Source organism: Mastigoproctus giganteus, chromosome 2 (genome assembly GCF_048544385.1).
Source record: "Mastigoproctus giganteus isolate SK-2022 chromosome 2, ASM4854438v1, whole genome shotgun sequence".
Classification (NCBI taxonomy): Eukaryota; Metazoa; Arthropoda; class Arachnida; order Uropygi; family Thelyphonidae; genus Mastigoproctus; species Mastigoproctus giganteus.
In genome coordinates this window covers 12321330-12335334 of record NC_143576.1, presented here as the reverse complement: position 1 = coordinate 12335334, position 14005 = coordinate 12321330, and the positions used below count along the sequence as shown (strand labels likewise).

General features: G+C 37.6%; 1 protein-coding gene across 2 annotated transcripts in view; it reads left to right on the top strand.

Annotated features, from left to right (window-relative positions):
* The window catches only part of Spt20 (transcription factor Spt20 homolog), a 357561-nt gene that overhangs the window by 42591 nt on the left and 300965 nt on the right, over window positions 1-14005 (top strand). For both annotated transcript variants that reach the window (XM_090388213.1, XM_090388212.1), the window contains exon 3: window positions 1749-1816. In XM_090388213.1, coding sequence (XP_090244339.1) covers window positions 1749-1816 — 68 coding nt within the window. The remainder of the gene's footprint in view (window positions 1-1748; window positions 1817-14005) is intronic.

Sequence of the window (14005 nt, the reverse complement as noted above, 5' to 3'; positions counted from 1 at the left end):
ACCTGGGGTTGTTGTGCAGGCAGATATGAAGTTCTCTGAGCAGTGCAGACGGGCTGCAAGAGTAGCTCATGGTGTATTGTCAATGATATATAGGAATTTTTCTAGCAGGGATAAGGAGGTGATTATTCCCTTGTATAAGGCAATGGTTAGGCCACACATAGAGTACTGTATACAGGTCTGGAGGCCTCATTTCAAGAAGGATGTAGAGCTGCTGGAACGAGTACAGAGAAGGGCAACAAGATTAGTGAATGGAACAAAGGGGTGCTCTTACGAAGAAAGGCTTAAGTTTTGCAAATTACAGTGTCTGGAGACTAGGCACCAGCGAGGTGATCTGATAGAGGTGTATAAGGCCTTGAATGGTTTGAGCATGCTCAATGCTGATGGGATTCTTCCTCTAGCTCAGAATAATCACCTGAGAGGGCATAAATTCAAATTGAGGAAAGACAGATGTAGGATAGACGTGCGGAAATTTGCCTTTAGCCAGCGGGTGGTTGGTTGGTGGAACAGACTTCCATCCCTTGTCGTGGAAGTTGATAGCCTAAATAAGTTTAAGGCTCAGCTGGACAGGTATTTTGAACGAACAGAGGGGTGAAGTGGGAGTGGTTTTTCTTTTTTTTTTCTTTTTTTTTTTTTTGGCTGATGCTGCATAAGCTTGCTTTCTTGCATCAAATGCCTCTACTAATGCTAATGCTAATGCCAATATTAATTTCTTCAAGGGCATTTACCCTACATCTCAAGCTCTCATAGACGCCCATCAGAACGCTGAGTTGGCACCTAATTTCTTGACACTCTAGACACCTAGCACACACACACAAAGGCATCCTCCTTGGCTAGATCATGTCCTGTTTTAGAAAGGTCAGCAAACATTTTACATTTTGCACATTTTTTGAGATTGTGATTTGTTGGAGAATCACCCCCTTCGTTTCTCTCCCAAGCCACAGCACTCTCACTAGTCTGTGATCTTTGCTTTGCAGCTCTAGTCTGGGTCATGATTTCTGTTTAAATACAATTTAATTAACAATGAATTTTAATGAGATTAATATTTTTGATTAATTGATAATACTATAATAAACTAACAGATTCATAATACAGTGCCTCCTATTATGCTGTCTAGTTTTACTTTATACCTTACACTATCAGTTCGAGATATATATACGTTAAGCTATTTCTTATCGACTACAATATGGCAGCTAGTTCAACAATATTGGCACCAACACCGGGAGTTGTAACTTCCAAAAATCACTGGTTAAATTCAAAATAAGAAGCTAATGAACGCTGTTAAACCTATTTAATATCTTTGTAAAACACAAATGTACTATGTTAATTAACAAAGAATACTGTAAAAATTAAAAATACTTAAGTAAGTTAACTTCAACAAAACTCTCAGATCCAGCTGTTACTGTGCTATAAGAACCCCAGGCAGGCCTTGTACTTCCCACATAACTTTCCAAGTTGCTGCTTGTCTCATTAGAATTAAGTAGTACAAGAATTGAAACTATGTATCTTTTTTAGTCACAATAAAATTACTAGCCTTGAAAATGCCCCGAATCTAATACCAGATAAGCTGCATATTCAGACTTATTGACTCATATGCTACCATATAAAACCTTGAAATTGAGCTGGAATTGTCATATGCTTTTCTTACTGCTCAAGATTTGTTTATGTGTTTATTTGTTTTTTTTTATTTTACTTTTACTGTATTTAATTTATTCATCATTTTAATGCAATATGATTTATGTATTTTTCAGTATCTGCTACAGACAGCCAAACAGAGGCCATCAAAATTGATCAAACAGCTAAAGCAAGATATGAAATGGTAGGTTGCTTTATTTTTCATGGGTCACAATTTTAGCTTAAATAAATAATTTTTTTCTTATCAGGTGATTTCAAATTGTGTATCCTCTTTAGATATAAGCAGGACTGAAATCTCTTTGAACATATATATTTAATTATATTGCCAAAGTTCATGATTATGCTCAGGTAGCTGATAAAATGAATGAATATTTTGCATCTACGTGACACATGAGGAGTTATTCAATGAGGGGAGTGCCAGAAGTTTATCAAACTCTAACCGGGAGCTAAGTGATTTTGTAATAACTGAGAGCAAAGTGGAGGAGAAATTGTTGAAGTTAAACATAAGGAAGGCACCTGGGGTGGACGGGATCTATCCAGTTATATTAAAGGAGGCAGCAAAGGAAGTAAGCAAACCCTTAGCCATAATTATGAGAGAATCCTTAGACTCAGGGGGGAGGCCCCCATGGATTGGAGGTGTACAAATGTATCCTCAATTCACAAAGGGGGGGGTTCAAAAGGTGACACAAGTAACTATAGACCTGTTAGTTTAACTTGAATTCCCGGGAAAATAATGGAGTCGCTGGTTAAATAAGCATTGCAGGATCATCTAGACAAGACTGCAGTAATAGTTAAGACACAACATGGGTTTTTAAAGGCAAGCCTTGTCTGACCAATTTGATTGGACACCATGATGTGGTCACAAAGGAACTGAATGTAAAAAATAATTTTGATATCATATACTAGGATTTCAGGAAAGCTTTTGATACGGTTGCACATGGAAGACTGCTGTACAGATTGGAGAGGTATGGCATTAAGGGTAAGTTCCTACATTGGATAAAGGGATGGTTGAGTGGGAGATGACAGAGAATGGTAATCAATGGACACTGCTCTTCATGGACAAATGTTATTAGTGGTGTTTCCCAGGGTTCGTTGCTGGGCTCATTGTTGTTTTGTGATAATCCTGATAAACCTTCATCAGTGATATTAATGAAGGTATATCAGGATTAATGTCCAAGTTTGCTGATGATACAAAGGTTGGAAGGGTTGTTAACGACAGTATAGACAGTATGCTACTCCAACTGGATCTAGACAAGTTTGGCAAATGGGCTGAGAAGTGAAAACTGAAGTTTAACCTTGACAAATGCAAAGTACTGCATATGGGTAGCAGTAACCGAAGAGAAATGTACCATCTGAGTGGTACTACACTCAGGGAAGTGGAAAGTGAAAGAGACCTGGGGGTAATTGTGCAGTCAAATACGAAGTTTGCTGAGCAGTGCAGACGGCTGCCAGGGCAGGTCATGGAGTCTTGTAAATGATATATAGGAATTTTGCTAGCAAGGACAGGGAGGTGATTATCCTGTTGTACAAGGCAATGGTCAGGCCACACCTAGAGTACTGTGTACAGGTCTGGAGGCCTCATTTTAGGAAAGATGTAGAGTTGCAAGAACGATTACAAAGAAGGGAAACAAGATTGTTGACGGGAACGAAGGGGTGCTCTTACCAAGAAAGGCTTAAGTTCTGCAAATTGCAGCGCCTGGAGAGTAGGCATCTGTAAGGCGATCTGATTGAGATGTATCAGGCCTTGAATGGGTTGAGCAAGCTGAATGATGATGGAATTCTTCCTCTTGCTCAGATTAAGAACCTGAGGGGTCATAGATTCAAATTAAGAAAAGACAGTTGTAGAATTGATATGAGGAAATTTTCCTTTAGCCAGAGGATGGTTGATTGGGGGAACAGACTTCCATCTTTTGTTGCGCAAGTTGATAGCCTAAATAAATTTAAGGCTGCGCTGGACAGGCATTTGCAACGAATGGAAGGGTGAAATGGAAGTTTTTTTTTTTTTTTTTTTGGCTGATGCATAAGCTTGCTTTCTTGCATCGTATGTTTCTCTAATAATGCTAAAGTTGAAATGTCCAACTGGTTGCATGTTGTTTACTGATTACTTTTATATGATGTGGCTAATGATAGATTACTTAATAGTTTTACATGATATGACTAATGATGGATTGAAGACTACTTTTGCATGATGTGGCTAATCATGGATTGCAGACTGCTTTTGCATGATGTGGCTAATCATGGACTGGAGACTACTTTTGTGTAATACAGTAAACCCCCGCTATTCGCGGTCGCCGATTTAACATAAAATGAAACCTAAAAAAAAAAAAATGTGAATTTTAAAGTGCCGTGAGCATTTTCCACCATAAAATTATCTTTCCCAGTCAAAACAGCGCTCACTGGGTGGGGTGGGGGGGAGAGGGGTGACAAAATCGCGAGTATGGATGTTTCTCGCTAATCCTTGTTCAATATGTGTTATGCGCTTGCCATGGAAGGTTTCGTCGTTTGCTTTTAATTTATATGCTTATAAATTGAATAAATTTATCAATTTATAAATTGATATGCTTACAAAAGTGATAAATCTACCATTTTGCAGTGTAAAACAGACTTTTTCGAGTGTGTTAACGGAAGAAAGTGACTTTATTGTGGACAAGTTCTTTCTAACCCCTACAAAAATATGGCTACGAATAACAAGGGAAATGTGAAAGGATTAAAGAATGTGATGACATTAGCGAATAAAATTGAGTTATTAGACAAAATTTCTAATAGTGAAAGTGTCTCCTCAGTGGCAAAACATTATAGAATTAATGAGTCAACGGTACGATCAATCAAGAAATAGGAAGAAAAAATCTGCCTTAGTGTCCTTGAAAATGCGCTAATTGTTTCAAAAATTTGCTCTGTAATTAGTGATGTTAAATTAGAAAAAATGGAAAAGGCTTTAAATCTGTGGATAGAAGACCGAACTCAAAATAAAATTCCGTTAAGTTCACTCATCATTCGTGAAAAGGCAAAACTCCTTTATCAAAACTTTAGCAAAACTGGTGATAGCACTGGCGGGATAAGTTTTTAAACTAGCAAAGGTGCTGGTTTGAAATTTCTAATAAATATTACATTTAATATTAAATTGTTTCTTATTTTCATTTCGATGCCATATGCTTGCATTTCACTATGTGCTGTCTATGTACATAGTCATATTATGAAGGTACATACATAGACAAAATTTTAGACTAGTTTTTCTTATATATTTCATACTTTGGAACGGGAACCCCTTTATTACTATGAGAGCCATAACTCAGTATTCACATTTTTGGTATTCTCGGCATTTCTCAGGAACGTAACCTCCGCGAATAGCTGGGGTTTACTGTATTGCTAATGCTAGTTCATTCTTGAGAAATATCTTTTGAAGAATATTTTCATTTTGGGGAATATTCTGAAAATATTCTTATTTCTCTTTTGTTTTAGTTTTCTTCTGATTTAAAGAAATGGAAATTGCTTTCACTCCTGCAAGTGGCTGCTTCATATGCTGGAATAACTGTAAATGATATCTTTGCCTTAGCTTATTCACTATACTAAGGTGACTGTATGCCTCCCTTTGTGTACATCAGAAATAAATTAAAAAGAAAGAATTATAGCATCACTCAATATGGCTTAATACATTAAATGATTTGCAATCTGTAAAGTCAAGTTCTAATCATAAATCACAAAATAGTAGTAGTGGCAAATGATGCAAAAGAGCAAGCTTATACAGCATCAGCCAAAAAACCCCCTTTCCACATCTCCCCAAGAAGAAGCTTCTTTTTTTTTTTGCATTGTTTGCCAGATATTTCTTATAATCTGTATTAGTTTGCCTGACTCTTTATGACTTGATTTCAGGCTAACTTATAATTACTGAATGTGTCTTTATCCACCTGCTAATTTATATGTATCCTATCTATTTTTCTTTTCACCTCTAGTCATATCAGTTCATCTCAGTTCCTTGAACTGAGTTTCTCAGTTGGTATAAAAAGCCTAGTAGCTTTTATGATTACTTCCCCAAATGTTTCCCATTTAGAATTTGCTATTGGCACCTTTATGAAAGCAAAAGACCTTCCCCTTTATCCTTGATGTTAGTTACATCTTTAAGTAAATCCTACATGAATAAACTCTGATCACTGCCACTTAGGGTGTTTTATCTGCAGATTCGTAATGTATGAAGGGTTGCTGCTGATGCTGATAATCAAATCAACAGTATTGCTTTCTCTTGTGGCCTCTCTGACTGGTGTAGAAAACAGTCATCCAATAAATCCACAAAAGTCTTACTACTGTTTGAGTGACCAAACCACAAGTTCCAGTCAATATCTTTAAAGTTAAAATCCCCTAAGACAGCGTTTCCCAAACTGAGGTACGTGGACTGCTGGGGGGGGGGGGTCCGTGAAACCCATGTTTAGTCTCTAGAGCAACGTTTCTGGCACCCCCCCCCATACTTCTCCTTCAACCTATGCACGGTACTAAGTACTATAGGTTTTGATACCTTTCGTCTTTCGTGTTTGGGGGTTTCATAAAAAAAAAAAAAAAGACCAGTTCCAAGAGGTCCCCAAAACATTCAGAAGGTATCAGGTAATACGTGTTTATTTTCTTATAAAATATACTGGTAGAATCACACGAATTTCGTTATAAAACATTACTTATTTTCAATATAATTAGTATATATCTATATAATATCGGTGTGGATACATCATAGATAACTCAAGAAAAAACTACAATAGTAATGTGGGAGGTATCATTTCCTCTGTATCTCATATTGTGCTTATCCTTCACAACGAGTTGCCACGGTATTGCACTACTTTGAATAAGTAATGCTTCACTAATAAATAAGTAACAATAAGACTATTGTTACTTATTCTCGGTGGGCACCACCATTTCAAGTCTATTGGCCTATCATTGGTGGGTGGGCAGGTACCCTGGTATTGCAAACATGACGACCCAGTTGTGAAGATAATCACACAATATGAGAGATGCTAAAAGATTTATATAGTAATATTTAAAATAACTAAATGAAAAAAGGAATAATATGTTAAGATTAAGAGTTTTATATCTATATAATATCGGTGTGGATACACCACAAATAACGCTTAAGTTTTATATCTATATAATATCAGTGTGGATACACCATAGATAACTCTTAAGAAAAAACTATGATAGTAGTGTGAGAGGCATCATTTCCTCTGTATCTCATATTGTGCTGATCCTTCACAACGAGTTGCCATGTATTGCACTACTTCAAATAAGTAACGCTTCACTAATAGAGAAGACTATTGTTACTTATTCTCGGTGGGCACCACCACCCAGACGGCACTGTTTCGAAGCTATTGGCCTATAACTCATGAAGGATGAGCACAATATGAGATACAGAGGAAATGATGCCTCCCACACTACTATTGTAATTTTTTCTTAAGAGTTATCTATTTACACTGATATTATATAGACATAAAACTCTTACTCTTAACATATCATGCCTTGTTGCATTTAGTTATTTTAGATATAATTAGTATACAGTGAAACTTCTCCTAACGGACATCTCTCTACAACGGACATTTTCAAATTCCCCAACTCACCTCCATTGGTTTTAACGTGTTGGCAGCTTCTGTCTAGCGGACATTCTCTGTAACGGACGCGGACAGGCAATCTGCACGGTTTTGTTTAGATTAGCACTTAATTTGATCTCCCCATAACGGACAGCAGGCAAGCTCACGGCCCTTTTTCTAGGAACGTTTCTTCCACGTATTGCCTCAATGGTGTGTTTATTTTCTATTTCCGATTCTCTGAATTTTATCAAGGTTTACGTCGCGGTTCTAAACCCTTTTTCAAGAATTTTAAGGCACGTGTGTAAAACTTCTGATGAATTCGGTGTTTGCAGGGGGGGGGGGGGAATATGGTCAGCCTTTCGTCTTTTCAGTTTCGGTTTTCAGTTTTGTTTAGTGTCGTGTGAAGTGCACAATGTCTTCTCGTAAACATTTAACTTTAAAAGATAAAGTCGAACTCATTAATGTGTATGATCGGCAAAAAAAATAGCGTTCGCAATCTCGCTGCAAAATTCAAAATCGGGAAGACGCAGGTAAGTGACATCCTAAAGAAAAAAAAAATGAATTGCTCAAACAATTTTGGCAACACGGAAATGATCAGGTTCAAAATCATTCCCGTAAACTGTTGGACTTCAAATTGACAATGTTACGTATGAGTGGTTTTGTCGCGAACGTGCTAAAAAAATTCCCATTAATGGGCCTATTATTATGGAAAAGGCTTTGGAGGTTGCGAAATCTATGGGAGTAAATGAGTTCAAAGCTTCTGTGGGATGGCTAGACAAGTTCAGAACTCGGCATAAAATTTCTTGGAAAACCGTAAGTGGTGAAGGTGGATCTGTTGATACTGGGGTTGTAACAGAGTGGACCGTCAAATTGGAAGATTTATGTCGTGATTTTAAAGCTAAGGATATTTACAACTGTGACGAAACAGGGTTGTTTTTTAAAGCTCTTTCTGAAAAAACAATGAGTCTAAAAAACGAAAAGCGCCAGGGCGGAAAAATTTCTAAGGAACGCTTGACTGTACTATTGTGTACAAATATGCTGGGAGACTTTGAACAACCTCTTGTTATAGGAAACCCACAAAATCCTCGTTGTTTCAAGAGCATAAAGTTGAATCTTTTGGATGTTGACTGGAAGTCTAATAAAAAAGCGTGGATGACACGAGATATCATGAGCGAACGGATAAGTCACTTTAACCAAAACATGATTCGTCAAAACAGAAAAATTATTCTTTTCATGGATAATGCTGCATCTCACCCGCACATTGAGTTGTCCAACATTCAAATCGTTTTTCTGCCACCAAACACATCTGCAGAGTGTCAGCCCTTGGATCAAGGGATAATAAAAAATTTTAAAATTCACTAGAGAAAATGAGTTTTAAGACATCTCATTGCAAACATGAACGATGTAACATGTGCGAATGACCTTGCAAAGAAAATCAGCATCCTAGATGCGATTCAATGGATTTCCTCTTCAGTAAACGCAATTAGAAAACAAACTGTGGTGAACTGTTTTGTAAAGTCTGGCTTCTCAAACGCAAAAACTGAAGTTGTGAACAGCAATGCGGAGCACCAAGAAGAACAAGAACTTCAACATCTATTGATAATGTACGATACTTCAGCTACAAGTGACCCTGGCTACAAAGATATAGACTCGAACCTCACTACAGAAGATGGTGCTCTAGATATCAACGACATTATCATCGATATTTTTCAAGAAGTTTCTCATGAGGATGAAGAAATGGAAGGAGGTCATTCTGTCGAAGAACATATTAACGACGAACCACCGATGAAAATAGAAGCGCTCATACAAATCAATCGTTTAAAAATGTTTTTCGCTGCTGAAGAAGATACTGAAGGAGTTTTGATGGTTTCTTCACTCCAAACAAATGTTGAAGACAAAATTATCAGCCGGAAGAAGGTGCAGAAGAAAATAAGTGATTACTGTATGTATTTTTCTTAAGATAAAGTCATAATATGCATAGCACAATTGTATGTATATTATTTACAAAAATATTGTGCAAAATCTGTATATAATTTAATTTAATTTTACATTAAACGTTTAACGATTTTTCTTTATCTCTTGTGTATGTAATTGTATATTATTTATGAAAATATTGTTCAAAATCTGTATATATTTTAATTTAATTTTACATTAAACGTTTAACGATTTTTCTTTCTTTCTTTTTTTTTTCTCCCTCAGACTTCTTGTTAGCGGACACTTCTCTCTAACGGACACATTTTCGTTCACCATGGCTGTCCGTTAAAGGGAAGTTTCACTGTATATAATTATATACATATTTCAAATTATTTGTTCTATGTATAGCAAATTGATGATAAATAATGTTATTATTATCATCATCAACAGCCATTTTCAATCCACTGCAGGATAAAGGACTCTCTAGCAACTTTCCAGTTCCTTCTGTTTCGGGCAATGGCCATCCATTTACTACCCACAAACTCACGAATTTCATCTGTCCATCGCCGTTGTTGTCTTCTAGGTTTTCTCTTAGCTCCTCTTGGGTACCATTCTGTTATTTTCTTAGTCCATCTGTCATCATGTCTTCGAGCTATGTGTCCTGCCCAAGACCATTTTAGTTCCTTTGTTTTGATAAGAATATCCTATACTTGAGTTTGCTGCCTAATCCATGTGTTTCTCTTCTTATCTAACAATCTGATTCCCAATATAATTCGTTCCATTCTTCACTGTGTAGTTCTCAGCTTCTCTTCCATTCCTTGGGTGAATGCCCAAATTTTACTTCCATAAGTCATGGTGGGGAGTATACATTGGTTCATTATTTTACGTTTCAGAAAAATTGGGAGATTGCTCCTCACTATGTGACTATATTTCCTAAATGCTATCCATCCAAAATTTATTCTTCTCTTGACTTCCAGCCATTTATCATTATTACAGCTAATGACTTGTCCCAGATAAGTATATGGGACAAGTCATTAGCATACCTATCTGCGACTTGTCCCAGATAAGTATGTCCTTTTCAATTACTGCTCCTTCAATCATTATATCCCTTTCTGTGGCATACTTGTTTATCATTACTTTTGTTTTAGCCATATTCATCTTTAGTCCAAAATCCTTACTAACTGTGCATAACTGATTAAGATTTTCCTGTAATTCTTTGGGATCGTGGCTTATGACCACAATGTTATCTGCAAATCGTAAATGGTTTAGGTACTCTCCATTCACATTGACTCCTTTCTGTGACAAGTCTAATCTTCTGAAGGCTTCCTCAAGGGCAGCAGTAAACAACTTCGGAGATAGTGTCTTCTTGTCGAACTCCATTCTCAATTTTGAATTTACTATTGTCTTTGTCTAGTCTAATAAAGGAGGTAGCATTCTCATATATTTTCTTCAAAATCATAATATATGGGGTATCTATGCCTTGTCTTTCCAGTGCCCGAAGCATTACCTTATGCTGTATGGAGTCAAATGCCTTTTCACAATCCACAAATGCCAGGCATAATGGTGTTTTATATTCAATTGCTTTCTCCATTAACTGTGACATTATGTGAAGGTGATCCATAGTTGAGAATCGTGTCCTAAAGCCAGCTTGCTCTTTCGGTTGATTCTAATCAAGTATTCTTTCTAATCTGTTAATAATGACCCTTGTGAACAACTTGTAGATGTGGGTTAACAAGCTAATTGGCCTGTAATTTCCAATTTCTGATTTATCTCCTTTCTTATGCAGCAAAACTATGATTGCATTATTCCACTCCTTAGGCCTCACACCTTTTCTATTGCATTTTGTGGAGTCTTGCCAGTTTTTGTGTCATGTCTCTTCCTCCCAATTTTAACAACTCTACAAGTAACTTCATCTTCCCCTGGGGCTTTCTGATTCTTCATTTTCTTCAATGCATGTTCTACCTCATCAGGAAGGATATCAGAGATTTTGTATGTGTTGCTAATTTGTGATCCATCATCTCTACTGTTGGCATCATTCCCTCGCTCCTTGTATAACTCTTTATAGTAGTCTTCTGCTATTTGAATTATGGCTTCTCTACTATTTATAAGTACACCAGTGCTATTCTTCAGTTTTAGTATCATTTGTTTTTCTGTATTACTGCTCATGGCTGCTGATTTGAATCCTTTGTTTTCCCTTAATGCTTGTTCTACTTTCTTGTGTTAAATTTTCTTATGTCCTCTCTTTGTCTCTTTCATAACTCAAAATGGCTTTGCATAACTCAGTATACTCAATTTTCTCCTTGTCAGTGTTTTTCTTGCATTTGTTGTCTTCAGTTCATCATGACAAGTGTTTCTTGACTAATTTTTTCTTCTTTGGTTTTCTTTTTACCTATAGGTTTCTTGGGCTTTATCACTTTCAAAAAGTTGTAATATTCCTTGTCGATACCTTGGTCCTGAGCAGTCTGCAGAAGCTCAAACTTGTTCTTAAGTTCCAGTACATACTGCTTTTTCTCCTCTTCTCTTATCTCAAAGACCTTTGTATTATTTACTCGAGTCAATTTTTTCCTTTCTTTACTTACATCTATATCAAGTGTGCATCTTACCATTCTGTTATCACTTCCAACATTTACCTTGTTCAGGACAGTAACATCATTCACGATATATCTTCTGTTAGTGAGGATGAAGTCAATTTCATTAGTTGTTAATCCATTTGGGCTCTTCCATGTCAACTTTCTGTTCACTCTTTTCTTGAAAAAAAAAAAAGTGTTCGTTACTGACATTCCTCGAGATTCTGCAAATTCCACAAGTCTTTCACCTGTTTCATTTCTTTCACCAATTCCAAAATTTCCTATAATTCCCATTTCTGCACTGTTTTGCCTATTTCCAACCTTAGCATTGATTATTATATTATTATATAGTTATTATTATATATCTGTATAAAAATAAGAATAAAGTTGAGTTGTTTCCCACATAAAACTTTGAATTTTTTTTTAAGAAAAACTCAGTGTTTGTGCATATACAGGGTGTCCGTAAATGGTATTTCCAATTTTGATATTTTTTTATTCAGAATTACTTCAAGCTACACTCAAGAAATACATACCAGCTGAAAGATCAATTAAATAAGTTTTTTTAAATTGGCACTTGACTACCGGTTTTGCATTCTACCCATTACACAGAGCTACAGTCTCAAAGTTAACAATTTTGGCACAACGTCTCGAGAAAAGCTGTACAGGCCATTCTTCTTCATCGAACCGATGGTGACAGGGTTCGTCTACTTATACATGGTCAGTGAACGGTTAATGCCACACCTGCTGGAGGACGTTACAGATTGATTTATCAACAACATGGTGCCCCTTTGCATTTTCACAGTGCAGTGAAATCGTACCTGAAAACATCTTCCTCAGCATGTAATCCTCGGATTAAATGCTGAGCAGGCGACCTTGGAGGCCATATGGAATGGCCTTCGAGGTTGATGATCTGACGCCAGTGAATTTCTTTTTGTGGGATTATGCGAAGGACAATGTGTGTACATCCCTCCACTACTAATAATACTGCAGCAGCTGAAGGCATGTATCACAGAGGCCTTTGATAAAATTATTGCGAAATTAAGCACAGCATGTGGCAGGAGATTGAATATTCGCTGTGATATCATTCAAGTTACTCATGGTGCCCACATTGAACTTTACCAATGACTTTATGTACCTTTATAAAACATTGAATTGATCTTTCAGCTGGTAGGCGTTTCATGAGTGTAGCCCAAGGTAATTCCGAATAAAAAAATATCAAATTGGGAAACATCATTTACGGACACCCTACACACACACACACACACACACACACACACACACACACACACACACACACACACACACACACACACACACACACACACATATATACAGGGTGATTCACTACTAGTGCGACAAACTTGCAGGAGGTGTAGGGGGCACAAAGACGAATCGGAATCACATAGCATTGCAGGGTCCGAAATGCCTTCGTCATGTGGTAGAGGACGTTGAACGGGAGGTCGCGTGAACAGCGATCCCGCTGGAAGTCAGCATTTGCGAACCGTTTCTGTTGAAGAAACCAAGTAGCAAAAGTCCTCCGGAGTGGATAATCCGCAGACTCCAATGATTGGATGCGTTGCAGACGGTATGAACTCATTTGGTTTGTTGACAGTATCCTCCATACAGTGGATTGGAAAATACCCAATCGTTGGCCTATTGCTCGAGTACTCTTACTCGGAATGCCTTCTGCAAGACGTAGGACATTTTCCTCATTGTCTGGCGTCCTCGTCTTTCACTCTCGATTCATGGTACCTCTCGTGAAACAACCAGTCTCACGTAACCTTCTGTGCACACGTGCGAAAATCGTATGATGAGGAGCACGCCTGTGCGGGAAATGTTCCTGGTACAAGCACAGAGTGGCGCGCCTGCTACAGTCTGCAGCTCCATATGCGAGGTGCATGTCGGCCAGTTCAATGTTTGAATACTCGTCCATCCTACTGCCTCGGGAACCGGTTCGCAAATGCTGACTTCCAGCGGGATCGCTGTTCACGCGACCTCCCGTTCAACGTCCTCTACCACATGACGAAGGCATTTCGGACCCTGCAATGCTATGTGATTCCGATTCGTCTTTGTGCCCCCTACACCTCCTGCAAGTTTGTCACACTGGTAGTGAATCACCCTTTAGACACACACACACACACACACACACACACACACACACACACTGATGAACCAAAACATTGCCTACCTACCTAATATGATGTTGGTCCTCCACGTGCAGCCCAAACAGCTCATACCCGGTGAGTCATGGATGCTATAAGATTTCTAAATGTGTCTTGTGGTATCTGGTACCAACACGTAACCAGCAGGTCCTTTAACTCCTGTAAGGTC